The sequence below is a fragment of the Brachypodium distachyon genome, chromosome 5, assembly GCF_000005505.3.
Source record: "Brachypodium distachyon strain Bd21 chromosome 5, Brachypodium_distachyon_v3.0, whole genome shotgun sequence".
NCBI lineage: Eukaryota > Viridiplantae > Streptophyta > Magnoliopsida > Poales > Poaceae > Brachypodium > Brachypodium distachyon.
In genome coordinates, this window is record NC_016135.3 from 10,132,064 (window position 1) to 10,147,377 (window position 15,314).

A 15,314-nucleotide genomic window follows, 5' to 3' on the forward strand; every position below is an offset into this window, starting at 1 on the left:
TTTGCATAATTCCCAAAATCAATTCCAATGAAAATTTGAATTCAAACTGAAGGCAAAAATCTAAGAAAACGAGTTTGCATCTCCAGTTAGACATGATGAAACTGAAAAAATTAATTCAAAGCCCAAAAGACAAAGTAGGGTATTAAGGAATCATATTTCCACCTTTTTTTTATGCCAAATTAATTCCCAAACACTTTTGGGATTAATTTCTGCAACTCCAACCAAAGTACTTTATTTACATAGAGTATGATGTAACATCCCTTGCTTATGAAAAAGATAAAAAAAATTGACTCTGTTACATCCGCCGCGTGCTCCATGAGCGCCCCGAACGCCGGCTGGCAGAGGTAGCTCACGGGCACCACGAACCGCCGTGCCTCCGCGCCCACGTACACCGCGAAGTACCCCCTCGGCACCGCCGCCGCCGCCTCGTCGGTGCCGTCGAGCAGCGCCGCCCGCTCCGCCGCCTTGCTGCTCCTCCCGCCGACCAGCTGCCTCGGCGCCCGAAGGTTCAGGTACAATGGCTGGCTCTAGCAAGCTTCTCTCCCGGTCGATTGATTGATAGATCGAGAGAGTTCGAGACCAGTTAATTAATATTGCACCTCCTCTGAATCTCTGATCCTCCTCCTCTAATCGAAGCCCGAGAAAATAATGGCGATCTCTTCGTCGCGGGCTTGGCGAGAAGGAAGGGATTAAGAGGAGGATTTGGAGAGGAGAGATCAAAGCATGTGAGGTCTGGGGCTCTTTGGCAGCAGGTGAGGCTGCACAGCTGGGGGCTGGGGCGAGGACAAGGGAGGCGGGAGTCGCTTGCTCGCCTTCTCTTCTCTTGTTCTTTGGAGCAAATTTTTGTTTTTTACACAGCTGGAGCCTTGTAGAGACTATTGTTGAAATTTCGAAGAAATTAGGAATAGCGTATCTCGATTACGAAAGGTGATTTAGGATAATCTTGCTATACATCTTCGTCCTTATTGTTTCTGTTGACGATGGAATCCGGACGAGCATTTAGCCACCGCCAGAATGTTAGGAATTAATCTTGTCCAAGTCCGAATGATAGTAGATTTGGGTTTTGGCAAGTGCTGCCATGTGTGAGTTTAGGTGAGTTTGAATTGGACACTAGTCTGTGTAGGTTTGGTCATGGTCTCTGACTAGGATTAGTACTTGTGTGCGTATAAATACGCAGGTAGTCAGCGTAGGTTGAGATCAAGTTTGTAACGTGAGTTCTAAGTTCAAGGAATAAAGAAAGAAAAAAGAGGGCACGATACGCGCCCTTGGTCAAATAATTGTGTGATCGTTTGGCTTGTGCGTCTTCATGTGATTGATCTTTGGGCCAACCCAACATTTGGTATCAGAGCGAGGTTCAAGATTTGAAGACGCACTTGCCCTGGGGAGGCGATGTGCTAGCGCCTCAGGGCAGGCAACGGCGGCAGAAAGGCGTCCGTGGATCAAGACTGGCAAACGGTGGCAGTGCACGAAGAGACGTTCAGCAGATCAGATAGGACTATCGTCACAGTAAACCGATCCCCTAGTAACGGGAGATCATCCTGATCGTCGGAAAGTACTCGACATCGGGTCAAGCTGCGTATGTACATCCACGTCAGCGTCTGTGAGTCGTGGTTGTGTCCAAGTGCTTCTCTATGTGGGACTATGTTGCAGTGGAGGTGCGTCACGGTCGAAGGGCTGTTCAGTGAGGTGTATCACTGAGGGCGAAGACGTGCGTGCAGACAAGGTGGCGGGTGTCATCTGTGTGTCTCAGCGAGAAGACGGAAGCTCAAGTGTATAGTGGGCGGCGTACCAGTGAAGGTGAGTCTCTTCAATGAGGACATGTCTCTACGTGGAGTTATGAGTTTAGCTAGCACGTATTGCGCTAGGTGTGGACGATGTAGTCCATGCGGGAGCTAGCGTGACTGGGAGTCTGGATCATACGTTGAGCGAGCCGACGAGTCGTGAAGCTGCGGTGAGTCAAGATCAGGGGAGCACGAAAGGCGGAGTCAAAATTAAGGGGAGATTGTTATGAATTAATCTTGTCCAAGTCCGAATGGTAGTAGGTTTGGGTTTTGGCAAGTGCTGCCATGTGTGAGTTTAGGTGAGTTTGAATTGGACACTAGTACGTGTAGCTTTGGTCATGGTCTCTGACTAGGATTAGTACTTGTGTGTGTATAAATACGCAGGTAGTCAGCCTAGGTTGAGATCAAATTTGTAACGTGAGTTCTAAGTTCAAGGAATAAAGAAAAAAAAAAGAGGACACGATACGCGTCCTTGCCAAATAATTGTGTGATCGTTTGGCGTGTGCCTCTTCATGTGATTGATTTTTGGTCAAACCCAACACAGAACAGGCCAGGGATCATTAACTACGCCGGCTACTGTAGGATCGACCTGGCTATCAATGACACACGGTAACACAATATGTTTTGTGTTACAGAATAAACAGTATTGGTAAACAATTAATATGGAGTCAATGGTTTCTGTTCATAGTGTCCTTCAACGAGATTTGGAGCCATTTTATGTTGGCTAGGATGATCTGGTTCCATATTTATCTTGTTTTATTTTGCTGCCGGATCATTGAATCAATATATTAGCTAGCTGTACTAGCTGTTCCTTAAGCAGTTATTCTGTTTCAGAATACCTTTTTTTTTCCTTTTCTGAAGAAGCATGGTCCATGGATGATGGTCCAGGAATCCATCTTTCGAGGATGGAGAAAAATAGTACCTTTTAAATTCACCGACCAGGCCGTAGAGATTTGATACTAATGAGACATTTTTGTTTAAAGACAGTGCATAAATAGGTACTATAGTACTTTTGGTTCCTGATTTTTTACAGGAAATCATATTTGAAAGTTTCAAAAAAATCTGAATCCTTTTTGTGTATGTATACACAAACCTACATATTTTCATCAAGAAATATGTTGATTTGTGATCTGTGAAAAAAAAAACACAAATCTGTGGATCTAGATGGTAAACGGGTTCACGAGGCTCTGCCTGCCGCCGTCACCGTGTTCAACAAAAGTAGAGGTAAGCAATGTGGTGCTGGGCCAGATTTGCATGTTGTTACTTGTTACTGCCGTTCGATTTTAGGTCCCTTTACTGTGTCCAGCAACAGTAGGAGAGCATAGAGGATAGGAATAATGAGTTCAGAGCTTATTTGGTCCCAAGTAATTTGTATGGCTATTTCTTTGATGCCAACCAATTCTGAAGTTTTACAAGCATGTCTCTGGACCAGTATGCACTCATCTCATTGTGTTTTTGTAAAAAAAAAAACACGCAACTATGGACTCTTTTGCATGATCAAATTATGTCCAATATCTCAGGTAAAGCTTTGCTAGAGCTGAAATATTTGTGGTTCTTTCATAGTTGCAGTACTGAATATATGTCATGTGAAATATTTTTCATGCTTCAATTCTAAGGCAAGATGTCTGTCCATTTGAAGTTATTGTCCACCAGTGACGATGTTGAGTGTAAGCTTCTATCCCGTGATCTTAGTGTGCATCAAATCTATATTATGCAAAGTCTATGTTCACAATTTCAGCAGGTACTATCTCGTCTTCTCCGAGAGTAGAGCACAGAAACAAAGGGTGTCTGGTGGCCGTCAGATGGGAGCATGAAGAGAGAAGCATGTTAGTAGGTTTTGTTGTCTTATGATAGAGTAGAGTATGGAGACAAAATCTACCGAAGATTTTCTTTTTAAAAGAGATGTTTGGTGGTCGGTGGTTGTCAAAGAAGATCAAAGAGAAGTTTGACGCATGTCTTCGAATGTGCGGAGTATCTTTTATTTTGTTGTACCGTTGCAACGCACGGACATTTCTGCTAGTACATATGTTAATTACGAGGAACCCGGATGGTACCGTAGTATGCAATGTTGTAGGATACGTAAATAAGTAAAATAGAGATAAGCAATCAATCGATACAACATACAACTAAGGAGATCGTGACCCTCTAACTAAGTCACTGGATATGTAGCAAGCACCAAGAGTCGAAACTCGAAAGCAATTTCCTCACACCATAACTGCAGATGCCCTACATGAAATGGTCACCATCGCACGTGAACATATGTGAAATCATCTTCCGAGCGTAAAGCGTGGCAAGTATCACAAACCGGAGCAGAATCTTCTTAGCATATATACATTTCACCGACAAAGTATAAACACAGGCGTCATATCTCTTCCATGGCAAAATAACCGAGAGATGAGATTCTACGTTACAGACAAATGAAATCTGTTGAGACGGTCCACGTCTTTCCTGCGTGTTCTCGCATCACTGATGTCTGTTTCTAAGCATATATCGGTTGCTACAACGTTTTTCTAGATTCTCTATGGCTTTTTTTAGAGACAGAGAGAGGGAGATATCAGTTTCTCTATGGCCTGATTTCCACTCACCAAAGTAGGAAAAAACCCAAACTACCAAACAGATTTTTTGTGTCCTCAACTTAATTATTTATTGATGGCTAATACTCAGCTACCTCATATATGAAATCACATGCTCATGGTTATATGATGCATAGAATACATTTATGTGTTTTAAGAAAACTGGCGATTATCAATGGAATACAATATATCTTGTATGAATATTGGAAAGACTGCCCGGGCACATTGATAATCGGAAGGAGTTAGGTCATTGATTATATTATAGCCCTAATGTCGACCTACATGATTAGTGGAATTTAAACATGATCATGGCGCATTGCTCACAAATGCTTGTTCTAGGGACCGACAGTTAGAGTCCCTAACGGATGAATTATACCGTGGTTGGTAGTTTAATCTGGACTCTATCTGAAAACTAGTTTAAATTTCATGATTTAAAACTAAGACTCTTATCTGTATATGCAGTATAAGAAGGTCCTTACCCCCTAACCTCAGATTGCGGAATTGTGAGCGGCACAATGAAAAAACGCAGAGGAATAATATGGGGTAGACCACCCAAAATTTCCAACAGGCCCCACGTGTCAGCCACAACACCGTACGTCAGGGGATCCTCCTCCATTTTCTTCGACGGACACAGCAATCTCCGTCTTTTTAGCAAGTGTATCGTCTGATGCCACAATACATGTACATCAGACCAGACACCACGGGCAAACAACAAAAATCATTAGAAACCTGAGCAATTTCCACAAAATAATAGACGACATTATATTAGGGGCTACATTCTTTTGTAATCCAAAGTCGACCAATACTCTCATAACCACACCAATGTTCTAATGTCTGTCCAAAGCACTTTTGCAACACAACAATGAAACAACAAATGAACGGCTGATCCAGGTTCAGCACAAAGAAGGCAGCTAGTATCTGGAGCATTTTGTCGTTTAACATGAACCCGAAGTAAGTAAAATGAACAACAAATTATCTCTAGTAAAGCAACTTGTTATGAGTTACCAGCCAAAGTAACACATGAACCCCTTCTCGTCAAACAACATGTACATGAACCCTAATATGGAGAGCAATGTAAACAGGGGTAACTCCCTTGAAAATTTATTATAGCATACAGAGGAGCAGTGTATAAACTATCCTCTTCCTCCGTTAAAAACAAAGAAGAAACAATATGAACTGATTAGATAAATTAAGGTGTGTATTCATTGTTTTTTCTCGTCGCGACTCGACAGAGTTAGTAAAGGCTATGGTGTCAACGCGATTTACCAATGCGCAGTGGACATACCCCCTTCCAAAAATATAAGGATGAACTTGATGATTGAGGAACCAAGGAAAATTTATCCCCACAATGGCGCCGAAGTCTTGCATAAATTTTACTCCCGAGTACATTTTTCACTTGTAATGTAGCATTGAGTAGAGGTCAATTAAAAAGCAATTTGGCAACGACCAACGAGGACATAAGGATGTATGATCAGGGCTCAAGGATCAACTTGTCCTTATTTTTTTTGGATTTCTCATATTAGGATTTATCCTTATATATTTTAAGGTAGGAGTATGTACTCGTTGAGAAACTAATATATACAATGCCTAAACTAAGACAAAGTTCACCCACCAACATCTACAACAAACACTCTAGTAGTTAGATCTTGAAAAACAAAACACATGCAAGAACAAAAAAAACTACCAAACTGGATATTACTCGCTGTAGTTAACAAAGGTACAAACGCATTAGCAACCTTGAGCAATTGACCTCGACTCACATCACGGAGATCACAACGGCAGAGCTGGATCAACTTTCCAGATAGCTGCCACAAGTGCAATGCTCTGTAAAATATGTCAAAACTCCGTTCCAACTCACATCACAAGGTCCTTTGTATATCATTCCAACTCCGTTCCCTTGCCTCCCCAAGTTCCCGACACAAATGCACGATTTCAAAGCTTCTAGCTGCCATCCGGGCTTCCATAACAGTGGCCATATGGTCTTACTGGCAATAAGAGAGAGAGCCATAAACATCTGCCTTATGGTCTTTGTCCTCAAAGGACATTCATCTACAAGGGAGAAGAAGTACATATTTGCATGTTGCAGCTAATATATTCCCAGTGCCACCTACTCCTACACTAATCTAAAGGCATGAGCTAGTCTCTTTCAAGAGCGGTCGATGCGTGGAAGACATAATTCTATTTCATGATCTCTCACATATGAGTGTCCCTGATATGTTTTCCTGAATATATAGTGATGTGCATGCGTATGAATAGTTAGTAATGTGGAGGACGGCTTGGTGTTGGTCCCATGGATCTTATTGTTTCCGTTCAATATATGGTGGATGGAAAGTACAAAAAGAGTAATAAACATAAAAGGATATGGAGTGTACATGTGGTAATATATGTAGGACTAGAGGCCTGGGAGCTCCTCCCCTTTTCGGAAAAAAATATAACCACTGGAGCTCTCATTTTTTTTTCCTTACATGTACTTTCTCTGTTTCATAAAAAATGTCGCCCACTTAGTACAAAATTTGTACTAATTTAGTGCAAAATGGACGACATTTTTTATGAATAGGAGGGAGTAGTATGAAATCAGTAAAATGAACTGTTCCGTCCTAGTGAGTATTACAGTTCTTATACTTTAATGTATACCAATCACTAGTCAAAAGCTCGTGCGTTGCTACGAAGAATAAATAAGAATACAAAAAATAATGTAAACTATCGCAGCATCATGAAAACACGAAGAATCTTCCTTCTCTTTTTATACTTCCATTTCCTCCCTTGGTTTGAATGTCGCTTTGCTTCACAAGACATGCTACTCAGTTTTTTTTATATGGTTCCTTCGGTAAGCTGAGGATTTTCTCTATCCCACTCGATTGTAGGCATGTCCTCACCCTCGTATTCATCGGGAACCAACATGTCATTGTTCTCCTCTTTGTCTTCATCGTCAGTGTCATCAAATCTAGCAGCAGGGGTGGGTTCCTCCTCGTATTCATCTTGCATCGCTTGTTGGCTGAATTGTCCACCAATTCAGGAAACATCGTCTCATCCTCATCATCTCTTCGAGCGACTGCCACGTCAGGCTGTGCGTCGTCATCTATGTCGATTCCAGTACTGGTTTGGTTTTCGCTACATGTAGGTTTACAGGGTCTGGACCTAAGAGGAGTTTGTGGGCGTTGAGTATTAGCAGAGTTAACTGAATCCCTAACTGTAATGCTGCCCCCATCTCCCAATTGCTTCTACCATTCTTTGCGGGGCTGTAGCACATCGATTTGAATTTTACCGAAACGGGAGACAGCATTCAAACCAAATAGAACTCCGAGATGTTCATCGCAAGTTAGAGGCTCAAATCTTTGCTCGGCAGTGTTGAAATATCTGAAGTCAACTGCATCTTCCTGGCTCTAGGGATATGCAGAATATAGCGAATTCCAAAAATCATCGAATGATGTGAGACTCTCTACCACCTTTGGATAGCAAAGTTTGGACAGTAGATGCGCTTTAGTTCCACGCAAAATTCTAGTTTCCATAAAAACTGCAACGTCTCCACGCAAAAATTATGGAATGATGTGCTAGTCTCTACCGGTGCAGATTCTGGTCACCATCGTCTCCGGACTCCTCACCACCACCTGCAGCAAGAGGCATCGGGATCCTCGGCGACGGCAGCCACATCCTCAGCTTCCGCGTCATCGACAGCGAGCAACGTCTCCACAATTATAACTCCTCGTCACCTCCGTCGTGACCTACTGGCGGGCTTTTGTAATTGCTTCATGAAGACGATGTTATGCAACTTAGAAGAACCTGCGCACTTCTACAGGTATTGTATTCAGTCATTCTAAAGGTTTATCTTCTAGAGCGTTTTGCTCCACTATTAATATACTTCCATATGTATGCTTGGCGCTTTCCGTTAGTGGTTGATCCCAAATGGTCCATCAGCATTGCGTGGCCTCTCTGAATCATCATAAGCATTCAGTTATGTCTATTAGAGATGGACTGGAAATGGAGAGCATTCTCTGAACATTTAATCTCTTATGTTTATTTGCTTTTCCATGGTTGTTTTTGTAGGGGTTGGTGTATGTAGACTCTTTAGACAAAGAGCATATTGAGGCAGCCATTAAAAAGAACAAGAAGAAGTAAGAAAGTAAGTATTGATCACTCAGATCCAACCAAATCGGCATCTAACGATGATGGTGTGACATTGTTCAGATATCCAGTTTTGGAATAAGAACAGGTCCATGAAAGGTCTATCGGCAAAATTCGTGGTTCTGAGATTCATATGTCAGCTGCTTATTTTTCTTTACCTGCTTGACAATGATACTTCAATGATGATCCTTTCTAGCTTATTTTATGGATATGACTCCTCTTTTAAATACTCCCTCCGATTCAAAATTGTTGTCGAAATATTACATGTATCTAGACGCTTTTTAAGAATAGATACATCCATATTTGGGCAAATTTGAGTCAAGAATTTAGGATTAGAGTGAGTACTAAATTTACTGTTATCTTATTTGTGCCCCATGTAATACAGCCAGTGTTATATTAGGTATTATGTTATATCGAAATATACATAATTCCAGAAATTTTTAGGTAACCAAATTTATAGACATGGATGCTTGGTGGATACGTTAATTGGAGTCGAGCAATCGCAACTCACATATATAATTAACTGGTGGATTCTGAGATTCTATTGTACTATTTTTCAATTAGTGTTTACCCTGAAAGAGCGAGCTGCAAAAATTATTTTTGTAGTCATATCACTTTTTTGTGTTATGAGACTGTCAAGCAAGAGTTTACTTATGATTTCTAGCATCATCTAAGTCTGTTATGATCTTTTCAGGTTGTAGTGGTAACAAGTGATTTACCTCTTTGATATTAAACTGAATTGTAATTCTTTCGAACTGGCAATGAAACTAAATTGTAATTCTTCTGAACTGACACAGTGCCATGTAAACAAAATAAATCAGCAGTTGGAATTGAAAATCCTCAGCTTCAGTTACTTCTGGAGTAACAGTGTGCACCTTTTTCTTCTTTCAATTCTTCTGAGTAGGTTGCAAGAACATTACAGTTTAGTTTCTATGTCATATCTTCAATCTAAAAAACTAAGCTTCTTACGGCTCTCTAAATTACCTCCGCACTATGATGCACATTTTCTTGCATCAACAGTGCCTCGTGTTCCTGTTTATGTGAACAACTCGTAAGCATAACAGTTAATATTGTAGGATACATCACTGCCATTCCATGGTTCTTAAAACTAGGATTACTCACTCGGTTATGCGGACCTCTTTTAGGATTAACACCTAGAACTAGACGTCTTGCAGTTCTCTAGATGGTTTTATAGCATTAATCTTGTGCTTTCTCTTGTACCAACTGCCGTCATTACTTTTATACTTCACAGTTGCTCTGATTTGATATTAGCATTAAAGAGTTTGGTCAGACATTACTTGCACACTATGTCACTTAACTCTCGTCTCTTTTGTTTATCTTTTGAGATTTTTTATGGTATCCCGGAATTAATATGAGCCATCCATTCTCTGCGATCTAATGGCTAATATCGTGTGGTACTCCGTCACAAGTCTTCAGAGTACCATCTAAAAAATATACGGAGTATCATGGAGTGAAGGCCAAAACTGTAATCGTACAGATTCTTCTTCTTTCTTAATGACCTCATGATCAGATTTGGGAAGTCGATGGCCTCAGGAAAGATTGCATTGGAGATGCCGCCGGGCGCCGGCACACCAAGGTAATCTCCGATTGTGAAATCTGCTACACCGTATTAGAAATCCATATCTGTAATCCCCGTCCACGTTCCCGCCGCACCAAGATTGGGGAGCCGGCTTGCCGTGGAGGCGCTGTAGGACAGAACTCGATCGATCTTACCAGAATCATGAACGGTGAAAATAGAACCTAGCACAATCAACTCGCATGGTAGCCTTATGATTGATCTTACTAAAATCGTTATCAGGAAAAATTGAACCTACGGCACAATCATTGGATTCGATTTGCAATTCACATCTTAAACTGAACAACGATTAGAGCAACCATGAGTAACGCCGCCGGCCGCAGATCATTGGATGATCTGGTCCGGACTCCGGAGTGATTTTGCCGGATGAAGCACGAACGTGAACTCAGAAAACCTACTTGAACACGAAGCACACAAAACAGAAGCAGACGGGTATAACGGTAGACGGCGGTGCGCGGCCGCGGGGACAAAACGGCAACAGAGTCGCAACAGCCAGATCGATTGGGAAGACACTTCAAAAGTCCAAAACACCCCGCTGATACGGACGGTTGGATTGTTTGGTACTCCTTTCTGCATATTGGAGTACTAGGGTACTAAAAAAAGCCTTTATCTTTTTCGTCTATCAATTATATCTAACCTTTTACGCTCAATGTTTTGTTGTTTTCTTTTTCATTTTACATGCAGGTGCCTCCCTGCATCTGCATGTCTTACGACTGCAGATGTTTGGAACAATTGCAACTGTCGTTCTCTGGTGTTGCGCTACACAGGTGTAAATGATGTTGCTTACATATAGCACTACTGTAGAACCAAAGACCACGTAAAACCTGTTGTTCACGGTAGCACTACTCATCCATGTTTTTTGCTGTCTTATGTAATCAAGTGTACCGAGAAAGTATGTAAACTGTCTTCTGTAATCATGTGCACCGAGAAAGTATGTAAATTGTTCCGATTTGTACAATTTTTTGTTGCCTGTTTTGTAGCGGTAGCAAGTCTCTGCCCTGTCAGTCTTGCTTATCACTGGAGTTGAGATCGCCTGTATGGCTGTATCATATGCAATGCCTCTTTAGCTGAAGAAGAATTTTGGTTAAGATTCCATGGCCATAGCTAAACAACAAAAAAAAAACATGGCATCTTAGAAAGGATACACTGCGTAACGCGGAGGTGCTGACTCCGGGGCTATCTAGCCCCATATTTCTAGCCACATGTTTCATCTCAGGCCCACCAAATTAATTTATTTTGTCCTATACTACAGAGAGATTAGCAGCAAACTAGTACTTGTGGCAGGCACGTGTTTTTTACTGACAACTCTTTATTTTTGTTTGGTTCTCTCTCGTTCTCTGCATCTCTGTCCCATTTTCAAGTACATTGTGGTACACGTTTTTAAGTACATATTTAGTGCATTATGGTAAATAAACGGTACCTTATCAGTTTTCAAATATCTTGTATACATGAGCTTACGAGACGAGTACATTGTATGGTACATCACATGTACATTATCACTTTTAAGTACCTCACGTAGATGGATTTATGAGACGACTACATCGTATGGTGCATCACATTTATTCAGAAAAAATCATAGTACATGACAGATACATGACAAGTACATCAACACACATCACAAATACATAAGACACATCAGAGACACATGAAGGTACATAACAAGTACATCAAAACAAATTCGAGACACATGAATGTACATTACAAGTACATGAAGACACATCAGAGACACATGAAGGTATATGACAAGTACATCGAGGCACATGATACTGCTAAAAAATCACAACACACATTCAAAAAGAAATCATGAGATCCAAAAGCAAGATCACAGTACAAGATTCAAAAAGATCCAAAAGCACACGCATCCGGTACAGTCGGCGGCCCGGCACCCGGATCCAGCAGATCGCCTCGTCCACGAGCATGGCCAGCGACGGCTCAGGGCGAAGTGGTGGGGGCGGCGGAGGCGGCGGTGCGGAGAGGTGGGGGCGGCGGCGGAGGCGGCGGCACGAAGAGTTGGGGGCGGCGCGGCGGAGGCTGACCTGTGGCGGAGGCGGCGCGAAGAGATGAGGGCGAGCTGGGGCTGGGAGAGAGAGAGAGATGCGCGAGAGAGGGAAGAGGGCGGGGTCGAGGCTGTGGGCTCAGGCGCTGTGCATCGTGGAGTGCTGGCGCGGGGCGGCTGGTGGGGCGGATCGAGACGCGGCGGCACGCTGGCGGAGTTGAAGAAGATAGAATAGGTCGGGGAGAGAAGGAGAAACAGTGAGGAAGAAAAGAAAGAGGGGCGGCTAGGGAGAAGATAAAACCGAGGGGGGAGAGGTGGCTTATTAGCAAAGCAGTGTCAGGAGATTAAGAAAAGCGGGGACAGATGTGTGGTGAAGAAGGTGGGGCTAAATAGAGGGAGTGACCGAGAGGCATATCCTGGGTTTGTTTTGACAGTAAAAACATTTTTACAAATTAGACAGCACATCTCGCCCCAGTCAGGCTTCAGGCGGCGCGGCGTTCAAAAGAACTATAAGCGATGGAAAAAAAAAACAGTGAATAGACATCACATCAACTGATTTACAAGCGAGGGCATGAAGAACGTGTCGTTAAAAGGCAACTCTTTAGTCTTGACGGACGAGGCCGCCCTGACACCCAACCTCCGCAAAACCTCCCACCGTGCTCATGCTTTGCAATCTTTCCCCTCCCACAAACCCCTCTTGAATCCTCCATCAATCAATCCCCAGCGCCCCAGCAAGAGCAACTATCCCATGTCCCATCCCATGGCGGAAGAGGAAGAAGGCAAGATGGCGAAGCAGCTTGGAGGCGGAGCGGCGTCGGCGGAATGGGGGAGCCGCGGCGAGATTTCCGTCAAGATAGACTCCCGAGTTCTCCTCTGCAGGATCTGCTCCCAGCCCCTCAAGCCGCCTATCTTCAAGGTGACCATCCATCGTTCGCTCAATCGGCACTCGATTCCTGTTCCTGCGGAGTATGCTTGATTGATTCTGTGTGGATGGAAGGATGCCTCTGTTCTTTCGCCGGATGGTTTTCCAATTGTTAGGGGTAAAAGCAAGAACCTTTATTACACACATATATGTTGAACAGTGGCAAGGCGAAGGTTGCCTGCATTTTTCCAAAAATGAACAAATGGCACCTTGTAGGATCTCTTTCATTTTTATTTTTATTTTGACTGCTGCTGCTGTTCTTGCTACTGTGACCAAATGGTACCTTGTATGTTGGATCTCTATTGTTGGTGTCTGAAAACTGAATTAGTACTTTCGACTCAGCTTCCATTCTAGTGGTACTAGTCAAATGGACAAATGTTACTTTATCTGCTCCCTTACTACGTTGGAATTTAGGATCTTAACTGTTGGTGCCTCAAACTGAATATATATATAATTTTCCATGGCATAACTCCTGGACCATCATGTTTTCAGTCTAGCGAGTAGTAGTGACATGCTAGTTCGTCTGCTCTCTCGCTATGTAGATAACATGGATGATATCTTTCAGTTTATTATCCCCCAAGAGTGCCTATGTAGATATAATTTTCGATGGAATAACACAGTTGATTCTGTGTGGATGGAAGGATGCCTCTGTTCTTTCGCCTTCCCAAGAGTAGATTAGGTTTGGATGGTTTTCCAATTGTTGGGGGTAAAAGCAAGAACCTTTAATTACACCCTAAATTGCACACACACATATACTGCACATGGGCAAGCTGAAGGGTTGTCTGCATTTTTCCAAAAATAATCTTAGAAAATGTTTCATTTATTTGTTTGACTGCTGCTGCTGTTCTTGCTCGGGTGACCGAATGGCACCTTGTAGGATTTCTATTGTTGGTGCCTGTAAACTGAATAATTAGTACTTTGGACTCAGCTTCCAATCTAGTGGTAATAGTCAAATGCTAGTAGGAATGCAAAATCTTAACTGTTGGTGCCCCAAACTGACTTCCATTTTCCATGGCATAACTCTTGGACCATCCTGAAAAACTTTTCAGTCTAGAGAGTAGTAGTGACATGCTAGTTTGTCTGCTCTCTCGCTATGTAGATAACATGGATGATATCTTTTAGTTTATTATCCGTTGCTACCTGCATTGCGCTCTGTTGTTGTGAACGGATGAAAAAACCAACGAGAGGTTTTTATCTCTCCAGTTTATTTATCCATTCTCTGTTGCTCATGAATGTTATACTAATTATCTTATGTTTCTTCAGTGCGAGGCTGGGCACGTTTTGTGTTCTCGGTGCCTGGAAAAGCTCCACGAGGTTGGGTACGTGTTGAAGTTGGGCGTCTTTTGTGTTCTCTGTTGCAAAAACACTAGCTATTGTCGCTGCATTGAAATTGAGGAATTCATCGATGCCGTCAAAGTGCCGTGTTCCAACAAAATATATGGCTGCAGTGAGTTCATCAAGTACTTCCAGAAGGAGAAGCATGAAAGTGGATGTACACATGCACCATGCTACTGCCCAGAGAATGGCTGCACTTTCGTACGGCCAACTGGTTCTCTTCTGAACCACTTTGTCGACGTGCATGGATGGTCACCGACCTACTTCCGTTACAACAAACCGCTCAAGATCTCCATGGCACTAGACTGCCGGTTTACGCTGCTCCTCGGGGAAGACCAATCCATGTTCCTCCTAACCAACACTCTGACCGACATCGGCCATGCTCTCACGGTGGTCTGTGTCAGGCCTCACCAATCTGAACCGAGCTATTCATGCAACATCTCGTCTACCTGCAGTGTTTCTGGTAGCAAAGCCGAAGGGAGGCTTGTGTTCCAGAAGGATCCTCTTGTATCAAGCAGCTCGCTGTTGGCTGGGGTCCAGATGGGCAAGTTCTTCCTGCTGGTTCCTCCGGAACTCGTTGATGAATCATCTGGTGAACTCATCATTCACATTCGTATCGACAGGCTGGCATAGAGATTTCACAAGAAGCTATGGTCAGACACTTTTTGGTCGCGTATATGGGTTCCCTGCAACTAACATGAGTGCACAAGGAGAAAAGCTGTTGTTGTATGCTGTTTCATTACCATGTAACTGAAGGAAGTAGGCCGAGCTTGAAAAACAATTGTTTTGTTATGTAGCTGTTTTCGACTTGTCGCTTGTCACAGTAGAAGTTGGCCTAATTCTAAAGTCTAAACCCATGAGTTTCACAAATGGGTGCTGGTTATGCAAAATAGCTTTGGTTGTACTGTACCAATTGAGCAGTATGTTGCAACTTCATATTATATGTATCAAGTATGATTAGTTAGTAAGATGAATATCTTTGGTACTA

At 42.7% G+C, this 15,314-nt stretch overlaps 1 protein-coding gene across 1 annotated transcript; it reads left to right on the top strand.

The window, feature by feature from the left end:
• The first annotated feature begins 12,625 nt into the window (after window positions 1-12,625).
• Window positions 12,626-15,314, top strand: LOC100845868 (putative E3 ubiquitin-protein ligase SINA-like 6). The gene is made up of 2 exons (XM_003581086.4): window positions 12,626-12,985; window positions 14,255-15,314. The coding sequence occupies exons 1-2, from the start codon at window positions 12,641-12,643 to the stop codon at window positions 14,957-14,959; spliced, it is 1,050 nt and encodes a 349-aa protein (XP_003581134.3). The 5' UTR covers window positions 12,626-12,640; the 3' UTR covers window positions 14,960-15,314.